Genomic DNA, 27,102 nt, shown 5'->3' with positions numbered 1-27,102 from the left:
ATGTCAGCAGTTGAGCTTGGTATACATGATCTACCTCATGAGGTCTACGAAAGTGCCAAATTTGAAACCAATACAATAAAAAAGGCACAGCTACAGCACATTTAAAAGTGCTGAAAACTGACATTTCCCTCCTTTTCTCTAATTTTTGAAGAGGCATAACATATTTTGCCCAATTTTTGTGAAAACTACTGATGTACTTTATTCATGATATAAAAGCAGCCGTTTTTATCATTGCATATAAAGTGTGTACAGGAATACCCCGCTATACGGACCTTCACTTTAAGGACACTCACGAGTACTGACATACTTACAGTAGCACCATTCCCCTGTTTACGTATGCTCACTTCACAAGAACGGACACTTAACCTTTGGTTGTGGCTTGTTCTTTCGGTGCGTGGGGGTGTGGAAAGAGATGCGATCACGCGACCGCAAATCAGCTGGGAGTCACTATCGCGATCAGCTGGGAGGCGCTATTGCGATCAGCTGGCAGGCACAATAGCGATCAGCTGAGAGGTACAGCAGAGGCAGCGCAGCAGCAGAGGCTTTAGTGCAGGGCTTTGAGGCTCCTCGTGAAGGAGAGGTGGCACAGTGGTGGTGTAAGTGAAAAAAGGTAGTAGTTCACTTTAAGTACATTTTCGGTTTACGTACTCGCTCTGGACCCATTAGATACGTTAATGAGAGGTATTCCTGTAGTGGATAAGCATTTTTGATTGCACAACTTTCTTTATAATGAGTGTATGTTAGTGCATTCCTATACTCCAGTTAACTTCTAAAGTACATCAAGAAATTCTAAACTCAATTCTTCACTTGTTGGATGGCAGGCAATAAATAATATTTCCCCCCATTAATTTGTCTGTATTCCAAGTAAGCCACCTGGCCCATTAACCAGGTGGGTAAAGAAGTTTGGAGCTGCAAGAGCCTCATAAAGAAGTGAGATTTTGTGTGTTCAGTGAAAATTGGCATCCCTTACAACTTCTGTCATTATTTTTGTACCACTTATTATTATTTATTTATTTTGTATCCTGCCCTTCCTCCCAGCAGGAGCCCAGGGCGGCAAACAAAGCACTAAAACACTTTAAAACATCATAAAAACAGATCTTAAAATACATTAAAACAAGACAGCATTAAAAACATTTAAAAAAAACAACTTTAAAAAAGGGTTAATTACTCTTGTACTGTGTTATTATGAAGGAATCATTTAAAGGAAAGGTAATAACTAGTACTCTGGTATTTAGATTTTAGGTATTTAGTTTATATCCAGCCACAATGAAAACATTCAATGTTACATCTGCAAACACAAATAAAAATGGATTCCCACAGCTGAGTACAAGAAACTTTATTTCTATATTTTCTCTCTAATTTTCAAGAGATGCCTCTTTGATTAGTGGTTGTTTCTGTTAAAAAAAATTAGGGTTGGGAGGTGCACAACTTACATTAGCAGTAACAAAACAGACATTGTTCAAACTGACTATGGCTATTTTGTCTTGGCATAGGAGCAAATAAATGGGAGGAGAAGGAAAGGAGGGACAGCTCATGCTACGCTTCTCAGACGGCTTTCCAAAAAAGCCTATAATAGCAAGATGATGTCATATTGGCCCTAGGCACTGATAATCTTTATATAAAGTGTTTTTATTCTTCTGTTCAGCCAAAAATCATTCCCAGAGTAGCTTACACATTTCAATGATTTGATAGTTCGTCCTGCCATCAGGCTTACACTCTAAAAATATATGACATTAAAGGAAAATAGTTTTGGGGGAGAGAAGGAAAAAAGCGAACTCAGGCACTATTTCTTAAGTTACAGAGTTGTTGTAATGACCAACTGAAATTGAAAGACTTCAAAGGGAGGAGGAGTCAAAAGCTGTTGGTCTTTCAGCAAAGCAGATGAAGAGGTCCTGCAGTCTCCTCTTTCTTTCCCTCCTCCTTTCCAATGGAATGGCTGCTGATGGAAATTGAAAGAGGAGCCCTACAGTCCCATCTCTGTCCCTTCCAATATGTGTTTGGGGCAAGGCTTTCTGAACTGCACTTACTACAAATGGATCAATGTCTGCTGGACCAACAGAGAAGTACAGAAGCTGGCCTGGAGGATGTCTCGGAGAAATTTGCTGTTACCTTGTAGCAGCTTGCCTGAGAAATCAAGAATTAGTACATTCAAATGTAACAATGCTCTTCTATCTCAGTTGTGTTAAAACACATATTATTCTATAAGCAATGTTGTAATAAGGCTGCCTCTGTTGGTTCCAGTGATGACTGTGTATTTAGAATAGGAATGTGATTGACAGATGAATTCAAGAGTCAATCAGAATTCTGTATAAACTTTTGTGCAAGGAGGCAAAATAAGAAACCTCTATTGAGGGGAAGAGGAAGAATTTTTGTACACTTTGCCTCATAAGAGCTGGTTTACAATAGGCCTTCCCATTTGTCTCACCAAACCATTTTCCAAAAACGACACCCACCTGCCCCCACACCTGACAGCATATGTGAGGTGTGGGGCAGGTAGAGATACAGTTGGATCAGATGCTCGCGTAGCTGATCCCTGCAGAACGTTGGATTGAACTTCCTCTGCACCAGCTGACGTGAGGAGTTTAATTCTGCTTGTTCCACACATTGAGACAACTTTAACTGGTGGGTGGGACCACTCACCTGCCAATCACCTAATGTCAAATGTCATTATGACATCATATTTCATTGATGAGTTGTCCCTCTGCAGTGGAGGAGGTAAAGATCTGGCCTGCCAGGCCAAAAATGTTCCCCACCCTTGCTTTATATGATTAGTCCAAGAAAACTTTAGTCCCCTTTGTGGAATTATACTGACCCCATTTTGTCCATGGCATATCCATCATATGATGTGGGTGAATTATCAACACACAACTAACAAGATAACTGAACCATTAAGCTTAAATATATAGAGGTAGCTTGACCAACTTTTAAGGGGAAAAAACACAACTTGATGTTTAGGATAGTGTGTTATTTGAAAAGCTGCTGTCTCTTATGTTGTGTCTGCCTGCTGCTCTCTTAATCATTATTTTTTGTTCTGCTTTCAGGAGATGTTCTTGTTGCAGTAAATGATGTTGATGTAAATGCTGAAAATATAGAAAGGGTTCTGTCTTGCATTCCCGGTCCCATACAGGTATGCTACACTGGGGGTGGTTTTTATTTATTTATTTATTTAAAGTTTTAAGACCAAACATACAAACTTATAGTCTGAGCTTTTACATTTATTTATTTTTACTGATGAGTACAATAAAAGTATCTAAATGAGTAATCAAAATTTACAAGCCAGCTTGAATTTCTAGTAACAAGGAAAACCCTTTGTTAACCATGGTTAATGCTTTACCGCAGTAAAGGATTGAGGAAATTGGTTCCAGATAGTGGAAGAGCTGGAGGAAAGGAAGCACATGATTCCACTCTAAGGGTGATAAACAATTGAAGGAGCAATCCAAACTCAAGAACTGCAGGGATGAGTGGAATTTGGAATAGGCGAGTCTCTGGCTGAGCCTTGGCGGAACCTCTATCTTAAAGGCTTGTTTTCATTCTACCAGGCTCAGGCCAGCTCAGCCAGCGATAGCCCACTCCTGAACAGAGTTTGGAATAGGACTAAGGAACATTATCTTAATTTACCCTGGTGTAAATTAATCGGGTTTCCTCTAGTTTGGATTGCTCTGCCTGTCATAAAAATAGACCCATTGAAATCGTCCATTGATTTCAGTATGTCTGCTGATTTTTTGACCATGGATATGGGATTGTATTATGCCTGCCTGTGCTTGTTAGTAAAACTAAGGTTAAACATTGGAAGGTATACGGTGAGAACCTAGTTCGCTGCCTTCTTTTAGTTAAACTCAGAGTTGCTGTAGTTACTGCAGTATGCTGGCAATTTGAACAGGAAGAGGCAATGTTGCTTAGTAAATTCTCTGTGTATTTATAATTGCAGCAGTGACTTGCATGTTGCTCAAACATTCCAAATAAAACTTTCATAGCAGCTGTTACTAATATGAATTGTTTCCCACATTGCTAAATCTATAAATTTCCCAAAATGTTATATTTCACTTATTCTTCCTGTACTGTACAAGCTGTGCAAAAAGAGAAACAGGATCACTGAAGGTAAACCTCTGGAGGACTTTAATTTGGATGGTTTGCAACTGAAATTAATTCTTATACTGAAGCAGAAATTAATTATTTTTCAAATTAATACCAAAAAGTTATTAATAAGCAAACTAAGCTGCTCAGATCTAGCAATTGTGTTGTCTGCATTAAGGGTGGGATCCTTTGGCTGGTGCTGGTTTGAAAACATTCCATCGAACTAATAGGCCAGTATCAATTAGACTTTGTTCTTTGTTGGCTAGTCCCTGCTTTTTCCAATCTTTTTTTTCCCCCTCAGAAAAATAATTATATTAATATCAATATTTTGAAATGAAATATTGATAAATGAATGATAAATAGCGTTCTAAATATTGATATTTTAGATACTGATTTTTTTTGAAAAAACCACGTTTTCCCAAATAACCGTAGAAAATCACTACATACAAATCTGATCTGCAACAACAGAGAATGAGTGAATTAATAGAAAATTCAGTACCAAATCCTAATTGGGCAGAATTCTAGCAGATTCCTAATCTGCATATAAACCCCATGCAAGCAGTGATGCCTTGCTCAGTATCAGCAACTCTCTAACACTTTGGGATTAAATTTAAAAGCAGTTTAAAGAACTGGTCTTCGACTAGCGGGTACATGGGCTACATGTAGTGGTCATCTTACAGTCATAGCAAGGTGCCTTAGAATCAGAGCATTGGTCCATCTAGCTTAGTATTGTCTACACTGATTGGCAATTTGGGGCCGGGATAGTTTTGTAGAAAAAGAAGGCTTTGGTGGGTCTTGCATCTGGAAAGGTTGAATATCATCAATTTAAAGCTGGTGTCGCCAACGTTTTGGGGCCTGGTGCACATTTGGAAATCAAAGAAAATGTGGACACCATAAAAGACCCATTTAACCGGGGGGGGGGGCAGAACTGGTGATTCTCAGAACTGTATCTCAAACAGGCAAAACACCTACACCCCCCAAAAAAACAAATAAAATACAAACAATAAAATCTGCCACACACACCCAAACAACAGCAAAAGCCAAAAAATCTCAATTAAAAATTGGGAAGACTTGGTGGGTCCCAAGAGGGTTGTCCAAGGGAGCCCCAGATTGAAATCATTCAGTGGTTAGCTAGAAATCCATAGGGCCACTTTGGATATCACAATAAGTCATTTTTTTGTGGTGAGAATGAACCACAGGTAACCTCAGGCTCATAGTCCCCCACCCCTCCTCCAGCATGGCTGCAAGGAGAAGATCAGAAGCTTTCGTGTCAGTTTTTAGTTAAGTGTTGCTGTTGCATTGTTTCACCCAAACCTAACAGGCTGGTTAATCTTAATTATAGCCTGTTTGAAACAAGCCAGCTTCAAGCCATGGTTTATGAAGCTGGCTTGTTCCATCAAACCATAGTTTAGATTAACCACATTTAGGGTTTGGACAGAATGCTAAATTGCAGTTACCAAAACCATATCTGAAGGGTTCTAATCTCACCGCTGTGCCAGAGGAAGTGGGAGCATGCAACTGCAGCTTGTTCCCTTCACAATAAATTATGGCTTGTTTCAAACAAACTATAGTTAAGATTAACTAGTCTGCTGGGTTCAAACAAAATAACAGTCTGCATATAATCATCAAGTATGGTTTACTTGCTTATAACAAACCAGCTTATAACACTTAACATTGACCATATAAATTTCCTTTACATCAAATGGATTTTTCGGTTTTGATAACTTGCAAATGTTGTGTTCATTAGAAAACTTTCTTTCCCTAGCTTACAAGGGGAAAGACTATTGGGCCCCAAATTATGCAAATGTTAAAATATTTTAACTCTTACAATAGGTGAAACTTACATTTGAAACATCATTCTTTGAGTCAAAAGAAACATCCCAGCAAAGACATAAGCAGACACAATCCTCCATGAATAACCTGCTCAAAATGCTGTCGAGAGACCATAACAATGACCCGCAGTTGTCTATCCAAAGTGTACCACATATTATTATGTACCTTTCACTCAAACTGGATTCTGATACATCTAAGGATGAGGTAGGTATGTACTTTATTTTTAAAGTGAAAGGTGCAAATCCTAATTGTGAAACTTACTAGTCACTAATAATGAATGAGTAGCAAGAAAAGGTAATATCTAATATTCAGGACTGTGTGAATTTTAGCTTCATTTTTTTTAAATAGCAACTTTCTTGTCCTTATTGTTGTAAAACATGCTTTAAAATATATTAGCAAGCAGAGACACCTCTGAAGAAAATTAATCTGCCATAAAATCACAGATGCAGCTATTTTTAATTAATGTCTGGATTGTCTTGCATTTTTAATATGAACATTTCAAGACATTGTTTTGACTTGATGTATCGGAACTTGTTTCATATGATATGCGCATTAACAGAGCAACCACTGGCAACCAATGCCAGTAGAATTTTACTGCTCATCTAAACCAAGAACTCAGGTTTCATAAGCAATGTCTGGTATACAAATTCTGAACTTTTAATAAAATAGCTCCAGTTTTAATATCATGAATTTGAATGAGTTTCACAGAGGTCACGGTTTCTTGTTTACCACAGAGCAGCAGACTATTATCTCCTTTTTCTATGAAAAGACACCCTTCAACAAAGGATGCTTTCTTAGAGTCCAGTTCTTGGAGACTCTTGGAGCCTTTCAGCTGCTCAGCTCTATGTCGAGAATTCCATTCAGTGCTCTCATAGTGCCAAGGCTGTGTTGATTGGAGGAAAAGTTCATTACATTAGAAATAATCAAAATTAAAATGTAATGTATTTACTGTCAAACTAGTTAATAGAATAGTGAAAAAACCTGTGTATTTATAACTACAATTTCTTTTCTTTTATTAAATTCATTATCCCTGGCCTTTGCACTCATTAAATCCAATAGCCCCTTTCAGCTTGCTTTGAAAATGTGTAATCTTGTGCAGCAATACATGTTATAACAGCACATTCATGTTTAGAGGCTGCTGCTAAGATCTTTGTTTTGTTTTTCTTTTCCTGGGAAAGGGTATAGATATTTCATAAATGAACGTTGTAAAAGTTCTTTTGTTCATTAAAAAGATCTTTTTTCTCTATTTTGTGCAGTGCTGTAATAAGACAAGACCATTTTTGCTCTTGATGAGACCGATTGATGCATAAAATCCTGTTAGTAGGACATTTTAAAAAATAGATAATTAAACTGAATGAAAGTAGCACAGAGCTGCCAGTTCTCTCAATAGTGAGATTCAAGGTCCTTTTTAATCTCTTTGAAAAGAAAAATTCCCCAACAGGGTTTTGGCACTGCCTTGATAGAAAATGCAAAAGAACATTGAGGACATAGTTGAATTAGCTAAGAATAACAATTAGGGTTGCAATCCTCAATATGCTTACTAGGACACAGTGAAACTAGCTTCCAAGTAAATATGCATAGGATTGACTTTTAAATCTGAAATGTCCTAACTTTGAATCTTGTTTTAAAATATTTAGGTAGTGATGCAATGTTATCCAGATTTTTTTTTTCTGGAAGGTAAAAGCTACAAAGATTTTTCTAAATTGCATCATGTCTCCTGAGTGGCAGAACTTCCTGAAGCAAGTAACATGTTTCAGTTTATTCCAAACTAACATTGGATATCACCCATAAAATTCAGCATTAAAACTCATACACAATTGTAAAAAGCCCAAAAGAACAGAATTGTTTTTACTTAGCATCTGAGGGGACACAATGTAGGTCCTTGGGAGGTCTCACTGGAGAGGGTGTTTCAAAATCAGGGAGCCACAACTGAAAAGGTCCTGTCTCTAGAAATGTACATATGTGAATTCTTGACAGTTTAATGAAAGAGAAAACATTAGTTATAGAACTACCTTTTGATATGATATCATATTCTTTTCCCTTAGAAAAAATTTAAGGCCACATTATTTGCAGTTTTTCATATAGGAGATCTAACATTTCTGGAAAACTATTAACCCCTTATAATTAAGCTTTCATGCCTTGAGTGACAGATAATTCTTCAGTAATCGTTTCTTAACTGATACACAAACTGGCATTTTTGACAGCAAGAAATTCTTTACCAATATCCCATATCAGAAGCTTCTCAAAAAATGAAAAGTATAAGAGGAATATTTATCACGCTGTGTGACATACTGGAAAACATGACAGCAACTCATATTATCAGGTAATAGTACTTTATTTATTTTATTACCTCTGACCTTTTTTTAAAAAACTGGATGGCTTCATCATTTTATATACAAGGTTTAACTATGAGGTATATCAGATGCCTGGTAGGCACACATTTTACAGATTATTAGTTTTACATCAGTAATGTTTAACTGTCTTACATCGATTGTATTGGCTGTTTGCGAAATTTGCATGTAAGGAAATAATAAAATGCTGATTGAAAAATTAAAGCATATAACTTTGTCGTTAAAAACATCCAGATTGCAAATCAGGAAAAAGAAACTTGCTTTTTTACTGGTGATGTTAGAGTTCCTCCTCCTCCTCCTCTAATTATAAGCTCAAAATCACAGAACTAGCAATTTGCTCTGTAGCCACTACTGTCAGCTAATCAAAATTATGGGGAAGGTACTCTATCCTATATATTTCTGTATTAGATGATTTCATGATAGATTGTTCCCTTGTGTGTTGATGTTTTATAGCTCATCTTTGTTTTTATGTGGGAAACTGATCCATATTGCTTACTGGAAGGAATCTGATAACCTCCTTGTAATTGGCCTCCCTGCTGAAAGGTAAACTTGCAAGAGAAATGTTTTATAAATGACATTTAAAAGAGAAATATAAATATTGTCTGAAATTTGCCATCAGCTTTCTTATGTTGTTGCTGGGAAAATGTCGATATTCTCTTAAATAATGTAACAAAATTATTGTTGGCTGGATATCCTAAATTTAGACCTGACATTCCATTGCTTTCAGTGACACTTCATTTCAACTAACTTTTCCTGGATTGTGCATGCTAACATAAGATATTTCATTCAGCTGTATCTGTATTCATTGAGAATTGTGCTAACATAATACAGAGGACTTACTTTGATTTTCAGCGTTCCTCTTTCTCAGCTAAGGAACATGATTGCAGATGTTGTCCAAACTCTAACATTCATGTACAGCTCTCTGGACAGGTAAATATTCCTAAACAGATTCTGTTTTGTAATCCTTCTGCATATCTGTGGTTTGAATATGATATTGTGTTGCTTGAGATTTGATTTCAGAAGGATTTTTGTTAGGATGACAAATCCCTGTCCCTTTATTTGCAAACTCACAGGTTCAAAAGTGGTTTGCCATGCAGCAGCATAGTGATACTGTTTTAAGAAACTCCAGTTCAAAGCTCTTTTTGGTGTACAGAACTAGTTAGACAGTTTCAGGCTACAATGTGTAACTGATTTGTGTCTTTGGCATAATTTGTTAAATATTATCCTACTTCAGCTCTAAATGGCAGAATCAATTCTGTGTTCTGAGCATAATTACTCTTATTCCTCTGCATTTTCCTGAAGCCAGATAACAAAAACACTGGGATGAAAGAGATTCCAGGCTTGTTCAATTCTTGCATGTGCCTTGTTGACATTGTTTGCACTTTCTTTGAACAGCAGGTTCCCAATCTGTATCTCAAACTTCTGTTGAATGCTTTACTATGTGAGTTAGGGAGCTCCACTTTAAGAAATAAAAGTCCCAACGTCCTACTGGGTGCTGTAACTATAGAGAGGGTAATGGAGGGGTGGGGGACAAAGGTGTTTTCCTATGCACATTTTGATCAATAAGAGTCACCTGTTTCTGGATTCGAGAGTTATCATTTCAACCAGGAGCTTTGTCAAATGAAACCCTATCATAACTTAGGCAGATGTCAAAGGTGCACAGAACTAGTTGTATGGTTCTTTGGAACCTGACCAAAATCAGAATATTATAAAGTATATTCTCAAGTAAAATTTTAGAAAACATATTGGGAAAAAGATGCATTTTTATTTATTTCAGCTATTTATATACCACTTAATTACCAAACGTTCTAAGTGGATTTTTTTCTCCTGTTCAGCATCACTATTGTAGTAGAAGAGCATAGATGTGTCCTTGTCATCAAAGTTTGTGTCTTTACTGGGTTAATTGTAATTCAAGCATCTTACAGAGAAAGTGACTGAAAAGAATCTTAGTTAAAATGACTTGCACAACATTCTAAAACCTGCTCCAGTTTCTTTCCCGTTCATACCATTTGAGTCTCGTGCTCTAAATGTCATGATTAATGGTTTACTGTTAATGTGCCAATCTCATCCATTTTTTTGCTTCATGCTAGTGTATTATATCCAACCAAGTTTTACTGTGGTTTACTATGACATACATGGCATGAAAGGGGAAACTATGGTTTACTGTTATGTGCAAACTGGGCTGACTCCTGCTTCATTCAGTTTCTTTTTTTTCTCCTTTCTGCCTTCCAGAAGCTTAGTCAAATTGTGGTTTCCAGCTACAAAATATCTGCTGCCTCGCACACAGGTTATACAAGAACATTTCTTGTTCTAACTTCTGGTTTATGTTTGCTCAGTGCTTTTTGTCAGGCAGGAAATGGTTCTCGGTTGGATCATTTTTTCAGCCTGTTCTTCCAGCAAGCCCTCCACCCTGCCAGACTCCCTAATTCTCAACACTATGATAAGTGCAGTTCATCGCTTTTATACAACTTTCCAGGAGTGCGGTGGTTGTTGCTGCCACAAGAAATTAAGGTAACCGTGCTTGTGGCTTTCTAGCAAAATATTAGCAGAAGACATCAAATTGGGGTAGCTAAAGTTCCCTAGGTGCATGCAGAAATCATTATATGTTTTGAGGTCCAACTCTTGCCTAAAGTGCATATGCCAACCTAGCATATGTATGAATTTCAGTAGTGACCCAGTAGGAACACAAGTTTTTAAGGGACAGCTCTAAAGAAATATGTAGCTCAGAACCTATTTGGGCTTGAGTTTCTGAATACTCAGCCATGTGAAGTGAATGTCTCGTCTAATGGTTTGTAAGAAGGGCCACTATGAGCAGCTCACTTCCCAGTTCTCATAACATTTGCTCAAAAGAGTAATTGCCAGCAGAATATTTTAAAGCTTGCAGATCTGAGCTTCCAGAATAGTATTGGGAAAAATGCAAAGCATTATCACCTATAATGCACATTAGCACCCTTAGGCTCCTGAAGTTGAGACACAGTGGTGGTTTACAGAAAACCAGGACTTTGCCTCTAAAATTTTCTTTGCAATCCACAGGAAAACTGCTTTCTACTTGAAAAAAATGTTTATCATAACATCTATTACTGTCTTTGTGCACTATAAGAATCCCTCCCCCATTTCCAGCCAGACATTTCTAATAGATTATATGTTTCTCAGTTATCTTTTAATGTATTATGTGTTCTGTGTAGAAATGCTGTAATACACAAAAGTTACTTCTTTGTGGGAAGTCAGCCTTGAGCTGCCTCCTATGTGCTGCTGAATACTGGTCATCATCCATCTGGCTCTGCCTAATAGGCAAATGATACATTGGAATTCCCCTTCTTTGCAGAATACCCCTGATTTTGACTAACTTTATTGTTCATGATAGAAGTAGTTTTAAAATGGTAAGGGTAGCTTTAAAATGTGGTCTGTTAAAAGCATATTTTTGAAGTGGTTCTGCTGCAGTGCAAAGTATCATATTTTTGAATAATAAATTTACCAGAAAAGTGCCTTATCCCATTACAGTAGGGCCCCACTTACCGGCGCTCCGCTTACTGGCATTCCGCTAATGCGGCAGCTTTCCTCCCCTCTTTAAAAGCCAATTTTGCCGCTTTTGCGGCATTTTCACGTCATTTTTGTGCGACGCACCCTATTAAAGTCAATGGGGTTCTGCCTTACAGTGATTTCCGCTTTACGGCGGGGGTTCGGAACGGAACCCACCATATAAGCAGGGCCCTACTGTATTAAGTGGAAGGTTAGCAACTCTTCATTATAAAAACTGAGGAAAATTTGATTGCCCTTTGTGGGGCAGGAAGCATTTTCAGTTAGATATTAGAACAGAAAAAACTAACAATTTGAACACCAATTGTGTGGCTGGCAATTCTGGCAGCAGTGGTTTAAAACTAGTGTTTCTTACCAAGACATCTTGTTTACATACTCTACGGGGAACACCCAAGCCTTCTTACAAATTAAGTTGTATTCACTGTGGGACATATTTTTGGCTTATACCTTTTCAGATGATTGCCAGGGTCTATAAATAAAAGTTATTTTTTATTAAACTTACTAAAACCCACTAGATGCTGAAGTCTGGAAGTTTAACACTTCTTAGGTGGAATAATGGTAATGTGTAAGAATGTTTTGGAAGACTTCCATAGAGACTAAAACTTAATCCTGAGTGAAAAAGATTTTTCTAATAACTCAGTTGGATACTAAAGCTTTGCCAGATTTCAAGGGAACCTTATGCCTTGTTTTATCCATGAAAATAGTGAAGTTGGCAATGTCTTTTATGTAAAACAGTTGGTTTAGGAGACAGAATGTTTTTCTTTCATTTGTGAAGGGGGAAGTATACAACTACTAGATGCTTTTCTTTTGACCCTGATTTTTTGTAATTATTAAACTTTGTTACATTAAAAATAAGATTACAAATTGAAAATCATTTATCAGTTGAATGCAAATAAGATACAGGAGGTGATATACACATTCAAGGTCAAAACAATCAATTGTCTCACTGAACAAACAATTCCAAAATTTAATAAATAAATATGAGAGGGGAAAAAACTGCACAAAACCAACCAACAAAAAAGGAAGAGACAAAATGTATTGTTATAAAACTTTACCAAACGTAACAATTATTAGAGACAACCAGCATTAACACTAAGCATACTAAAATCTGATCTGATAGTCTCACTAATCCTTACTCACCCTTCCCCTACATTACAGAATTCCATATCTGTTTCTCTATTTTCAGAGTGTCCATAGCATAGTTTGCGGTTCTGCTTGTTCTTGTACTTTATTTGACCAATACATCACTAATAATGCCAATCTCTCTATGAATTGATTATCTTTTTGGCAGTCCTCTCTTGTTCATATGATATATGTTGGTTTTAACATTGATAATGTTCCCATCATTTTGCTATCCACTCGTATAGTGATGGAGGGTCACTTTTTTCCAGTGTGAAGTAATTGTAAGTCTAGCTATTGTAAGTGGCCATCTCTCTGTTGAGACATATCCAATAAGCACAATTAAAGGGTCTGCTGGTATATCCTGTTATGACTCTTACCTCGGCTAATACTTTGACCCAGAAAGGTTTTATTTTTGAACAGGACCAAAATATATGTAAAATGTCAGCATGCAGGTATTTACATCTCTAACATATGTTGTTGTTTGTTGGATATATTCAGTTTCATCTCGTGGGAGTCAAATACCACTTGAAAATAATTTGTTTCTTTTAATATGACACTTATTGTTTGCTTAGGAATTTTCCATATCCATTTCCATGCATTTAAAGGAATGGTATGGCCCAGATTTCTTTCCCACTTAATTTGATATGTATTTGGTAATTCATTTAATTTCATTATCTTGAATGTTCTGCTCAAAGATCTTGATAATTCCTCTTTTATTAAGATGTTCTCAAATTCCGTTTGTTCTCGTAATGGTCCTTATACTATTAGTCCTTATACTATTCATAATATTTTTAAATTGAAAATACTGGGAGTACAAGGGCCAGTGTTGTTCCATCAAGTTACCTATTTCTCCATAAGATTTAAATTGTCCATTATTCACTAATATACCTGTCTCTGTCATCTTATACTTTTTCCAAACGATAAATTTCCCAGATAAGTAATATCATTCATTACACCACTATAGTATATTGCTGTGCTTGAGGATAGGCCAGAGCTAATCTTCCTTTTGTATTTATTCCACATGGTAAATAAAGTTTTAACACAAGGATTATATTTAATCCTTTTGGCCCTTATTATAGCAATCAGTGGGAGCTTGATACTTAATTTTGCTAGGGTTCTGAAATGCCATATGAAATTCTATGGGCTATGGGGCATTGTCTCAGTATTGAAAGACACAAGAGGGGCTCTGCCATTACTGAGAATAAACATCAAGTTTTCATTTGGTATTATATTTCAGGTAGAAATTGATACAGCTCTGAGTGACTTGGAGGCAGCAGACTTCGCAGAACTAGTAAGGAAATATTCTTATTGCACATTCCCACATATCTGGCCTTTCAGAGCTCACCTGTTGATATCAAGCGTTCAGGGCCAGAGTCAGGATTGTCACTGGAAGCCCACTGAGACCTATGCTACAGCAGGGGGCCCTTGATTGAGATAGGAAGCCCCATGGTCCAGCTGTTCCTTTTCTTTGCTCTTGCTGCTTTCTTCCTCAGACACGGAGGGAGAGGATGAGTGAATGGCAACAGGAGTGCAGAGGAGGATCAGCCACTTCCTGCTTATTTCCCTTCCCCTGAGCGCAGACCTGACTTCCACCTAGAGAGAAAGGCAAGCAAGCAAGGATTTATGCTTCTCCTTCCTGTCATTGCCTTTGAGAGAGAATGAAACAAGAGCAGGAGCCAGTCCATGGTTGACTCTGCCTCTGGGCTGGAAAGAAAATTCGACATAGGGGAATGAGTCCAAGTGATCACAGCAAGGTGGAGGTGCCTTGCTATTCTGAAAAGTGGAGCCAGCAGTGGTTCATAGTTTCCTAGACTAGAAGTACTAAAGTGAAATGTTTTTGTTTTACCTTTTCAATATTTATTTCTGGAAAATATTTCATTTGTGCTTCAATTTCTTCTTGTAGCTACAGTGTTAGCTTCCATTCAAAGTTCCTATAGTTACTAAGTATGTGTAAAAACTGCAAGTTCAACTGTTGAACTTGAAACTCCAGTACAAAGTACCCATTTGGCATTTCTCCCCAGGCAATAGGATGACTTGAAGTATAATTATCTATGGTTTTTTTATCTGGAAGGCATTATAATTGGTACAGTAAGAAGGAAATATAATTTTGAAAAGTTGAGGATTATTATAACTATCCCCTGTAAATTGTTGCTGCATCAGATATTACTAGTAAATAATATGCGGCTGTACTACATACACTGACATTAGCTCTGTGAGTGTGTATGTCCCCTGTAATCATTCTGCTACTTTATTTATACTGCATACATATTTTATTATAGACATTATTTCTATGAAATAATAGAGCATTACAGTTCCTCCAGTAAACTTTAAAAGTTGCTTCAGGCAACTTAAATACACTAAAAGTAATCTAACTTTTCTGAAGTAACATATGGTTAATGCTCATTTTGATTAAAATAGAAACAGTTTAGTCAACAGTAAATGTACATATATACATTTGGGTCATACAGAAAGCAGAATTATTAGACCTCTTTTACTCACATTCTCTTAAGGCTTTTCACTAGTTTTCAAAAATACTTTAAATATAAAAGGTTATGGTTTTGCTGTTTGTAGTGGAAGAAGTCTCTCTGGTGGCAAGAGCAGTGCTCAAATTAGCAAAGTGTTATAACTTTGAAACCAAAAGGACTCTCTTATATGAAATCTAATAGCTTTTGAAAATTAATCTAAATTGATTGTCATAATTATAAACAGCTGGGCATAACTGGTAATTATGTGAAAAAAATGAACTTTTAGAATGAAGTTTTGAACTTCTGCAATGCATGTGTATCACTACTGGAAGACACTGCTAGTCAATTAAAGAATACATCCTGAGGAATTAAAGGATATCATAGTACTTAAGTTGTTTGACTTGGATCAGCTAAATTCTGAAATGGCGACTTCATTTGTTTTACAGTCTGAAGATTACTATGACATGAGACGGCAGTATACAATTTTGGGCTCATGTCTCTTCTACAAGGTAAGACTTTGAAAAAAATCATGGTGTTTGAAAAGATGGTTAACCCCAAATTATCAGTGCCAGCTATAATCAAAGAACAATCTGATTATTTTTCTAAAGGTGGTAATTAAGGAGAAGCAACCGCTATGGAGTTTCTGAGAGTTTGATTCTCTTCATATTCTAACTAAATGAAGACCTCACATCATATTTTAAATCCCCCAGGCACATACATTAGTAAGTTTAATAGTATAATATAATGTAAAAGAAGATGGTGGGAGTAGTTTTCAGACTGTTTTTCTCCACCTGCTTAAAATTATTTATTTAAAACATTTTTATACTGCCTTTCATTCTGTTTAGAATTCCTAGACAGAATACAAGATGAAAGACAATAATAAAGCAACTGAGAGAACCCCTAACATTTAAAACATACACAGGTTTAAAATGCCTGTGTAAACAAAAATATTTTAGCCATGCACCAAAAAGATTATTACAACATGAGCACCATGCAAACCACTATAGCAGGGACGAGGAACCTGTAGTCTTCCTGATGTTGTTGGACTCCAACTCATCATCTTAGGTCATTGGCCATACTGACTGGGGATGATGGGAGTTCAACATCATCTAGAGTGCCACAAGTCCCCCATCCTTAGTCTAAGCCCAGAGAAGTGGGAACAGTTTGGTGTGGAATGGCAAAACTTGATCAAGCAGTGCCTTTACCTTTCTAAAATTTAACTTTGCGGCCTTCAAGAGTAGATGTTTGGTTTTTAAAAATAATGGAAGTTGGGTTTCTTGGGAATCCAGTGGATCCATAGCTTGGGAACTGGCAATGTAACAATATTCCTTGGCTACTATTATTTATTTCACAAATGCGAACCAAGCCCTTGCATGTAAAAAAACTTCCAAAATAAAGGAACTTGTTATGTATAATATTTTGAATCTCTGCTGTCTTTGTTTTTGCTTCAGGGATATTTAATTAGTAGTCACTTGCCAAAGGAGGATTTACTTGATATTGCATTATATAGCAGGCATTATTGCCTTTTGCCCTTGGCAGCAGAACAGTGTATTGCTCAATTAGTAATATGGCGAGAAGTGTTTCCACAACACCATCTTCAGGGATGTAAAGCTTCTTTGGAAGGATATGGAGAACCTAAAGCAAGATACTTTCTACTCACAGTTGGTCTGGTACGTTTTGTGGGTTTTTTGGTATGCATAAAGCTGTTTTCCTGTTAAGTGATGAAATGCATGCTGTAATGAGCATGTTCCACATATGTCATTTATGAGCATTTCCTTTCAGCTCAAGTTATATTTCAAATAACTTTTGTCTGGTCAAGCTCTGCTTCAAGTATGTGTGCGCGCACACACAGTCACATGCACATATACTCCACTTTAGAGATGAGGTAGGTGTTAATATGATATGGGACATTCTCAGTTGCAGTACTTACCTCTAGAAAAGTTTGGTCACCACCATCCCTGTTTTTATTGTAAACTGAATATTAACTTTCATTTTCCTTGGGGTGTTTTCTTGATGTCCATTATCTATTGGTTGCCTTGATCTCGGATTTGAATTCTGATAGTTTGACTTTGTTCATTCTAGGTTTTTTCTTTGTAGTGCCTTGATTTTTTTAAAAAATGATTTTTACACAAACCATGGGTATTGAAAAATGAAATCCCACTAGTAAAAACCTTTTCCCCTTTTTCTTTCAGAGGCACTTCGTGTTGAGTGTCTTGCTGGAAGCAGGAGGTTGTTCTTCCAAGGCCATTGGAAATCCAGGACCAGATTGCATATATGTAGATCAGGTCAAAGCAACAATCCTTCAGTTGGATGGCATAGATCTCAGCATAGATGAAACACTGGAATCACCTTCTACTCCACTGCTGTCCTGTGTTGACTGGTTTCTCCCTTCATCACGGGACAAACTGGAAAGCTTGGCCAACTTGTCTCTTCTCAACAAACTGCAGTATACGACAGGCACTATAAGTTCCCCAGCAAACAAAAACATGCCATTTAGTGATTCTACCTTAAGGACACATAAGCCTAGTCCCTTAAGTAATAGCGGAGTGTCTGACTATGGTAGTAACAGTCCTGAAGCAGGAAGTGGGAACCTTAATACATATTCTGCACAATCTAAAGGTCTTGGTGGACTTGATGGAAGTAACAGTCTCTTTAAGGTAATGTTATTTCTTTCTTTCCCTAAATAATTCCTTATTTACTATTTCTCACATACTGCTGTGTTGGCACAAACAGCTAAAACAAATTGCAGCATTACCTTCTGAGTGTGAGAAGGGGAGGAAGTGGTGCATGTCCATGATGTGCTTTGCCATTCTTGCTGGCTTTCAGTAAACTTCTAAATCATTTTCCACCCATATGCACAGCTGGGAACAAGTGAGACTTGCCAAAAATGAATTTGCAACACAGGAGTGTCACATATTCCAATGGGAAAGTTTTTGACATAATTGTATAATCTTGTTTCAAGGGTGCCCTGTGTGCAATCATTGCAGCATGAGGTCATTAATTTGTTCCTGGCTCTTGCCAGTATTCAAGGGAATATCCCACTGGGGTCAGATTTCCTTCATGTAGCTTTCCCCCACCCCGTAGCTCCTATCCTACAAAAGTTTTTCCTCACCATTCAACCAAAAAGATATGTGGTATAATATAAACTTGAAAGTATTTCTAAATTCCAAAATAAGCAACTAGAATTAAGCATGACATTTAAATCTAATTACCATCAAATCAATTGAGTTTGATCAGCATAATTCATCAAATCTGCAGAATATGGCTTTGTGCTGAAAGGTATGGGTTCTATCCAACAAAACCATGCTTGGAGTAGACCCAGCAAAATCAATGCACTTAAGTTAATAATGTCTATTAATTTCTGAGAGTCTGTTCTATCATTTTGTTGAATACAATCCTATATCCTTTTCCAATAAACAGCACAAATAAATTTCTGGTAAAAGATTTGTTCATGTTGGTTCTGAAAACCAAATTACATAAAATAACCATAAATATTTCAAAATTAACATGGCACGTCACTTGAGCCTTGACAGTTCAGCATACGTTCAGAAAGCATGTGAATTGCTAAACCAATTTTTGAAAACATCCTCGGTACTTACACCTTAAATTTGACTCTGACTATTCATACTCATACTGTGAGCATTGAATTCTGCATGTTTTTCAGGTAACTAAAAAGAAGAATGTTCTTCTAAATCCATTTAATTTAGGAACCCTCAAAAAGAACTTTTCGGATAAGGAAGCTGATCTGTATAATGTTATGAAGTAAGGCATTGCTGTGGTTTTTTGTTTTTCCTTTAGCACTATATCTTCTGGCTACATTGTTGTTTTGTGTGTGGATGTATGCAAATAAATAAAAAATAAGGTTGGCATGCTAGTTAGATGATTGCTTATTTGAGAGTAGTCAATCTATGAAGCCATGAATGTCCTTGTGAAGATGTTAGCCCAACTTTATAATTGCACTAAGGTGCACAGGTATTGGATAACTCTCTCTCTTCTAGAGTGCACTATACACCTCTGTACAGGGAAATTCCCCATGCTTCCTTCACTGTCCCCAGTTAAGCTCTGTAGGGCAGCAGGAAGAGCTCTTTGCTAAGATTTCCTTGGAAGTCTGGTGTAAAAACACGAACTGTTCACTTGTTTGTATATATTGTGCAAACTATTACAATAATTGAATCATAATCCAATCACAGAGCCTTGATCCCACACAATAGGTGTAGATAATATAAAAGAAATCTGTGCAGAGTTGGGTTTTTCTTTTTACCTGAATTTCCCTGAGGAAAAGGAAAGATTCAGTCAAAGAAAAATCTATTTGAGGAGATGAGGTATACATGGCATTAGAGCAAATACTCCCTAATCTGCTAGAGGAAATCCCTGACATTGATCTTGGACAATTTCCTGACCTTGTTTCTGGATTGTATTTGGACCTCAACTGATTCCCTGTGCTTGACCTTGACTTGTTTGGATTGTGTGTCACCAACAACTCAGCCTATGTTACATGGAATAACTCTTCAGCAATAAGCCCTCCTTTAAGAAAGGTAAATTTGCTTTCCGTTCCTGGCTGCGAAGGACAGAGAGCTAACTTGGATTCATCTTTCCATCATAACAATGTGTACACCTAAGAGGAAATCCTTTACATGCACGACAATACACCTAAACATTCCAAATGACTACTACTTATGGGCAGCATTTCACTCTATTGATCTGTTGAAAGGCAAGCCAATTTCATCTTGTCCCTGGTGGCTTCTTATGATGTGATCAATACTTCCTCTGCTAAATCTTAATCCTGTTGTAGTTGTTTTACTGTTCTGTACACCGCTTAGAGATCTTTTTATATATTAAGCAGTATAGAAATAGTCTAAATAAATAAATGTTTAGAATTTAATTTGATGGGGGGGAAACAGAACTTGTTAATTGTTATCAATATAAGCTGCTTTTGTTACATTTCTTATATACTAATGCTTTAAACATTTGACCAGTTGAGTAATCACTTGAGATAAACCCAGTTCCAATGTGGGAGGTTGTGGGAGTGGTTCTTACTATTGTCTTGTGCATGGGCCATAGCTGGGAATCGACTTGTTCCTCCCCCCCCCCAAAAAAAACTAAGGACCCTTGAGGGCCTCGGCACACAAGGACAGGCGACCTTTAGCCCCATGTTGGTAGCGACAAGTAGAATGAAAAGCTCATGTCATCTGCTGCCTCAAACCACTCTTCCTCCCCAGACAATCCAGCAGGCGAGTTGGTTGTTTCTACTCTCAGCAGATGAACTATCAGCATTGGAGAGTCCCTGCTCAGATTAGCCAAATTCAGTGAAACTTTAAAGTTGTGACCTCTTGCAACCCAGTTCCATCTCTCTTCTCTCACCACCACCCTACTTTGCTTCCTGCTCCAAGCTGGCTCAAATGCCAAATCCTACAAAAAACTTAACTTAATTTCAGCTAAGGAGAATAGCTTAAAGCCTCAACAAAGGACACCAGCCTCTTATGATAGAATGTGCGAAATGAATGCCTCGGCAAGCTAAAGAAAACAAACTTTTACATAGTTCTGTTAAATTCCTTGATTCCAATACATTGTAATAGATTCCAATGTGCATAGCATTGAACATTCCCATATTCCATTGTTGTATAATTGCTAATGAAAATTTGAATCCATTTCAGTTCATTAAATTGCTCCTGTGTTTCATAGTTGTGTAGCAAATATATATCTCAGACCCAAGTAGTGCATGGAAGTCAGACTTCATTGATTATTAAGATTGATTCCAGCCTCCTCTGCTTTTATTAGTAGCTGAAAAAAGTAACAGCCTCTCTTCTCTGACTGATATAGAGATTAATGGCTGGAAATCAATTTCAGGCAAAGACACAGAAATATCCTATCAGTTGTCAATTTTTTATGGAATATGCTAACTTTTAGATGTGGCGTACTAGTGTTGACCCATAGGCAGGACTGTCACTAGTAGTTTTCCATCAAGCCTGAAAGCAAGGAAGAGCAAAGCAGGGGTTAAGCTGCTTGCAAGGCCTGTCAAGGCCAACACCTGCTGTCAAGGCAACAGACAGAGATATAGGCTGGGAAAGTTCTGCCAGCCTTCCGTGGGGGTTTTTGTTTCAGAGTGGAGAGGTTCTTGTTAGGAGGTGTTGTGGGGGAAAGTGAAACCGCTTGCATGCTGTAAGCCTTAATGTCTGGAGTAAAAGACTCTTAACCAAGTTCTTTGTCTGTGGATTTCTGGACGTCTTGCTCTTTAGTAGTAATGCGCTGACACGCAAATCACCGCACACGCCAACAACTAGATATAGTAAATATTGTTGAATATTTTTGTATGTTTTTTCAATGAATTGGCTATGGCCCAAGACTAGTTCCATAAAGAACCATCTGTGTTCACTATTAATTTCTATAGAACCAAGTTAAGCCCTGTAAACGTTTTTATTATGTTGTATCTTATGGGGGTTGCTTTGCATAGTAGGGTTTAATTTCATATTTTTTAAAAGCAGATAGTCAAATAACTATTTTCTTTTGCTCTTGAAGGTTGACATCTGGTCCTGAAAACACTCTCTTCCACTATATTTCTTTAGAAACAATGCATGGAATTTTTATCACTCCAACACATGCTGAAGTAGCACAGCTCAGTGGAACTATCCACCCCCAACTTGTCAAGAATTTCTATCGCTGTTGCCTTTCTATCCGTTCCATTTTCCAGCAGACCATGATGAAAGAAGTATGCACCATTATTTTTCATTATTATGCGGATTTTTATTTATTTATTTATTGTGGGGGCTAACAAGGCAATCCTATGCTTATCAGTTCAGAAGTAAGCCCCACTGAATTCAACAGGACTTTGTTCCAGATGAGTGAGTATAGGATTGCAGCCTCTCTTAAAATGGGGATATATGCCCTTTTTAAAAAAATCTAATTCATTGACTTCAGTACCATGCCAAAAATTATTGCTTACTAATGAAATCTTCTCTTGATTTCTGTAATGATAGAGCCAGTCTTTGCAGAGAGTTTTTCAATTCCGTGCCAAGTAATACACTCTGGCCTGGTTCAGACATGACAACAAACCATGGTTTCTTGTTACAAGAATGAGCAGCCGCAAGTCTTGGGCGCACACACATCATCCCCCAGTTCACATGCAAGAGCAGCTGCAGGAAGGAGGAGGAGGGGGAGCACAAAGTCTGGAGTTTGTCATGGCTTGTTCTTGTAACAAAAACCTATGGGTTCTAATCAAAGTAGACTCATTGAACTGAATGAACCTAAGTTAGTCATGTCTATTAACTTCAATGGGTCTATTCTGAGTAGGACTAGCATTGAATACCACCTAAACACCTAGGTGTTCAATGCTAGTCCTACTCAGAGGAGACCTATTGAATGAACCTACATCAGTCATGTCTATTAACTTCAGTGGGTCTACTCTGAATAGGACTAGTATTTAATACCACCTAGGTGTTTGGGTGGTATTCAGTGCTAGTGGTACACAGAGTAGACCCACTGAAGTTAATAGACGCTGCTAACTTGGGTTCATTCATTTCAATGTGTCTACTCTGAGTAGGAGTTAGTTGAATGCAACCGTTTGTGTCAGGTTGAGACTCAGAATTGAAACTCTTTAGAAAGACTGAGACGACTATCATGAAATCAAGAGAAGTTTTGGATATCACGGTCCGATGTTACACCTGAACCTGAGTTTGGGGGTCTTATTAGATCCGCTCCTGTCACTTGAGGCTCAGGTAGCCTCGGTGGCACGGAATGCATTCTACCAGCTCCGGCTGGTAGCCCAACTACGACCCTATCTGAGCAAGGAGCATCTTGCCTCAGTTATCCATGCTATGGTAACCTCTAGATTGGACTACTGTAATGCACTCTACGTGGGGCTACCTATGAAGACGGTTCGGAAACTTCAGCTAGTGCAAAATGCTGCGGCCAGAGTTCTCACTGGGACAAAGAAATTTGACCATATAACACCTGTCCTGGCGCAGCTGCACTGGCTACCGATATGTTTCCGGGCCAGATTCAAAGTGTTGGTTCTTACCTATAAAGCCCTAAACGGCATTGGACCGCAATACCTGATGGAGCGCCTCTCTCGCTATGTACCTACCCGTTCACTACACTCGACGTCAAAGGCCCTTCTCCGGGTCCCAACCCATAAAGAGGCCCGGAGATCAACAACTAGATCTAGGGCCTTCTCGGTGGTGGCCCCCGAACTATGGAATGCCCTCCCAGACGAGATACGCCTGGCGCCTTCTCTGTTATCTTTTCGGCGCCAGGTAAAAACTTACCTTTTCGCCCAGGCTTTTTAAATTTTGTAAATTTTTAAATATTTTAATTTAACATTCTAAACTTAATATGATCTTAATTTATAAATCTCAATGGCAATTTTATTAATGTTTTATAATTGTACTATATATATATATATTTTTCCACACTTGCTCATATTTTAATTGTGATTTTATTTGTTGTACACCGCCCTGAGAGCTTTCTGCTATAGGGCGGTCTAGAAATGTAATTAAATAAATAAATAAATAAAACCAGGCTGCTATATTTTCCCCTTAGTTGAGACTGTTTTAGCACAACTGCTAATACCAATGTATGAAAGTTAAATCAGTTTTACTATATGTAATTTTATGTGAAGTTTGATGCATGTGGTTATGTAAAAAATAGACCTGTGCTTATATATAATGTCTTAAAATAACACAGATTAAACCTTTTTTGGTATAAACTAAGAGCAAAAAAGTATATAAAATGTGGTTCAAGCAAAGTATTTCAGCTGCTTTTAGCAGAAAATGCAGCTGAGAAGTATATTTATTGATCATTTTCTTTATAATTCTTCAATATTTATATATCCTTAACTGTGGCACCATGCCTAGTTTGATTCTTTCTGTCTATAGCAAAGTCATTTTGGAAGTAAACATACTTGGAAGAAAAATGAGAGAGATTATGTCTCTGAGTCTGAAAATATTTTTGAAATTACAGGTAGAGCTGAGGAGACAGCTGTTTCTCAGAGGCCTGCTTTGCATATCACATTAAACCATAGTTAAAAACAAACTAATGTGATGTGTGAATCAGACCAGCGTAGCTGAGTAGACAGTTATTTCTCAAGAGGAGTAAAACCTTCCTCTTAATCATAACATTTCAGGGAATATTTGGTGATGTGTGGATTATCACAGACAGTAAAAGCAATGTTCCTATTCCTTGCCCATAATGCCAATTCAGATTTCATTGCCCACTTATTTTGTGCATATTCATTGCAGACTAAAAAGACTGCAGGTTCTGGGAGATGTTCAGAGTCCCAAAAAGCGAATTCTGGCTTTCATCAAGTGAAAGAACATGGAGTGTTGTTTGAATGTTCTCCTGACAACTGGACTGACCAAAAGAAACCCCCACCAACTATAATGTACTGGGTTGTAGGGTAAGTGAGCCATAATACCTTTTTGGTTTTCCTGTTTCATACATAGCCCCAAACCTCAAAACTTCTCTGTTGTCCCAACTTTGTAATTCAGCAAATGCAGCTTTCACAAGGATGGTCTGTCTCTTCCTCAGTGCAGCTATCTATTCTAAGATAACTTTTGTACCACATAGGACTGAAAATATAGCAAAGGATCAATTCAATGTGCATAAATAGACCTAGCGAGGAACACTTTGAAAGCTCAGCGGGTACTGATGTGTAGTTATTCTATTTTTAGTTCTTTAGTAAACCCTTATAAAAACACAGACTGTTTTTAGAATCGTCTAAACATCTTGTTCTGAAACAAAGTTTTGTGGGTTTTTTGCAGGAGACTCTTCGTAGATCCAAAGCCTCGGGAGTTTTATGTCTGTTTTCATGACTCTGTTACGGAGGTTGCTGTTGAACTGGCTTTTAAACTATCCTTTGGTTTAGCTCTGTAAATCCATTTAGCTATATAACCATCATAAGCAGAACTGCAAACCTTCCAAGGCACTAAGGCTGACAAATATGAATTAAACCATGGTTTTCGTCCTGAATTCTCTTGGAGGTTTTCCTCTAGAATAGCCTCCTTGATGTAATAATTTTTCAAACAGTTATAATAACACTTGGATGTCATCATCTGTTTTCTCAGGAGACTGACTTCTTAAAATTTTTAAAAATCTAAGCGAGTTGTGATGATTTACTATTTAGCGACAAACTTTACACATAAGGGCTGTTACAAAGGATGGTATGTACACATGAACCATATGTGGACCAGTATTCTCATAGCTGAGTTTCTTCCTTGCAAGGTGCCCATGTTATAAGCTCCAAACATCTGATAAACTTTCCTCAAGTTCAAAATGCAGTTTAACCGGGGGGGGGGATTTATGGGGCACCTTGTGAAAATGAACAGCTGCAGAGGACTTAGTTTCACATACGCTCTTTTGGACTTCAACCAAGCGCATGTATTGTAGCATTTAACATATTATTACATAGTGTACAAGACACAGTATGTGACCTGTTTGGAATTCTGGTATTATAAGTTCAGTGAAAAGCAAAGGATTTTTTTTCTGATTTGTATCTTACAGAGTGGAACGGGGGGGAGAGACTACCTTACATTAAAGGGCTATAATAATAATTTATACTATAAAAGGATATTATGTATAGTTATGTAAATAAAAAATTACTTGTCACATTGTAAAATCGATCTATTTACTGATGCTCTGTGGCACACAAACAGGAGAAATTAACCATTTTGTTTTCAAAAACTTCATATAAACTATTTATATATGTTTTTTTACAATAAAGGCATATATTTGTAAAACAACATTTCCCTTGTACCTTTGTATTTTCTTGTGGGATTACATTCAACACTGCACAAGCAGAAGCCATGTCACACAATTTATTCACAATCTAAGCACCAAATTAGACAAGAAATCATTCATGCAATGGTTGTATGAATGTCCTTTTAAGAATAAATCCATGTAGGGGACCCGATCTGGACTGGGACTCTGGCATAGGAAGTAGGGGGCTTTATTCCTTTCTCCCCCTGTTGCAGTCTATATTCAGATCAGGGAGCCCTTAATGAGGAAATGACCCTTCAATCTTCTATTTTACTTTAAAGCTGAGCTTTCATATCTTTACATTCTTCCAGCTTCCCCATTTTTAACATGGTTTTCATTATTATAAACTTGCAACATGCCGAGTGTTATATCAGTTTCTTCATTTGGATCTGGTGTCTAGTTTTCAGCGGATAACTGAATGAAGCAGTTTGGTTTATTATACTCTCTTTGAGGGGAATGGGGCTTATCAGTGGAGGAAAAAACTCCTACTTCATTTAATCCCTGAATACATTTAAAGGAGTTTGTTGGATTATAGCCTTGATTTCTTTATATCTATATACATTCAGTTGTGGATTATTATAGACAAGGATTCTAGTAGTTTGATGCAGTGCAAGTAAAACAGTGTCTTTGTGAGAAAGAAACACCTATCCTGAAGTCGACGTATGACTCTTAATTTTGCATATCTTTTTAAATATGTTTAAATGTTGCTGAGTGCAAGGGGACTATAGTGGGACTATACTATACACAACAGAAGTACAACCCTGATTCTGCACTTGTGGAGTTACCAATATTCTATGTTGATCCAAGATGAAGAGAGTCAAGGCATATACTTCCCACATCTATACACAAAATGTTAATATAATACCAATATTTTGATGCATTTTCTTTTAACTGATCGTCATCTTGGAGTGGAGAAAGCTTGTGCAACAGCCACCTATATGGAGTGGGGGGTGGGGGGGTGGATCTTTTTC

The 27,102-nt window shown here is 37.3% G+C and overlaps 1 protein-coding gene across 7 annotated transcripts in view; it reads left to right on the top strand.

Annotated features, from left to right (window-relative positions):
- The window catches only part of INTU (inturned planar cell polarity protein), a 49,615-nt gene extending 23,564 nt beyond the window's left edge, over positions 1-26,051 (top strand). For 5 of the 7 annotated variants that reach the window (XM_061585080.1, XM_061585081.1, XM_061585079.1 and 2 more), the window contains exons 3-16: positions 3,042-3,127; positions 5,908-6,111; positions 8,112-8,230; positions 8,712-8,801; positions 9,111-9,188; positions 10,595-10,769; positions 14,155-14,208; positions 15,829-15,891; positions 16,834-17,052; positions 17,575-18,039; positions 19,047-19,144; positions 21,899-22,088; positions 24,616-24,773; positions 25,138-26,051. In XM_061585080.1, the coding sequence (XP_061441064.1) occupies positions 3,042-3,127; positions 5,908-6,111; positions 8,112-8,230; positions 8,712-8,801; positions 9,111-9,188; positions 10,595-10,769; positions 14,155-14,208; positions 15,829-15,891; positions 16,834-17,052; positions 17,575-18,039; positions 19,047-19,144; positions 21,899-22,088; positions 24,616-24,773; positions 25,138-25,249 (2,111 nt within the window). In that variant the 3' untranslated portion in view covers positions 25,250-26,051. Of the gene's footprint in view, positions 1-3,041; positions 3,128-5,907; positions 6,112-8,111; positions 8,231-8,711; positions 8,802-9,110; positions 9,189-10,490; positions 10,546-10,594; positions 10,770-14,154; positions 14,209-15,828; positions 15,892-16,833; positions 17,053-17,574; positions 18,040-19,046; positions 19,145-21,898; positions 22,089-24,615; positions 24,774-25,137 lie in introns of those variants that run through there. The other 2 variants (XM_061585082.1, XM_061585086.1) reach the window with 2 other exon arrangements.
- The last annotated feature ends 1,051 nt before the right edge of the window (positions 26,052-27,102 follow it).

The sequence above is a fragment of the Rhineura floridana genome, chromosome 9 (assembly GCF_030035675.1).
Source record: "Rhineura floridana isolate rRhiFlo1 chromosome 9, rRhiFlo1.hap2, whole genome shotgun sequence".
Taxonomy (NCBI): domain Eukaryota; kingdom Metazoa; phylum Chordata; class Lepidosauria; order Squamata; family Rhineuridae; genus Rhineura; species Rhineura floridana.
This window is presented reverse-complemented; position numbering and strand designations above follow the sequence as displayed.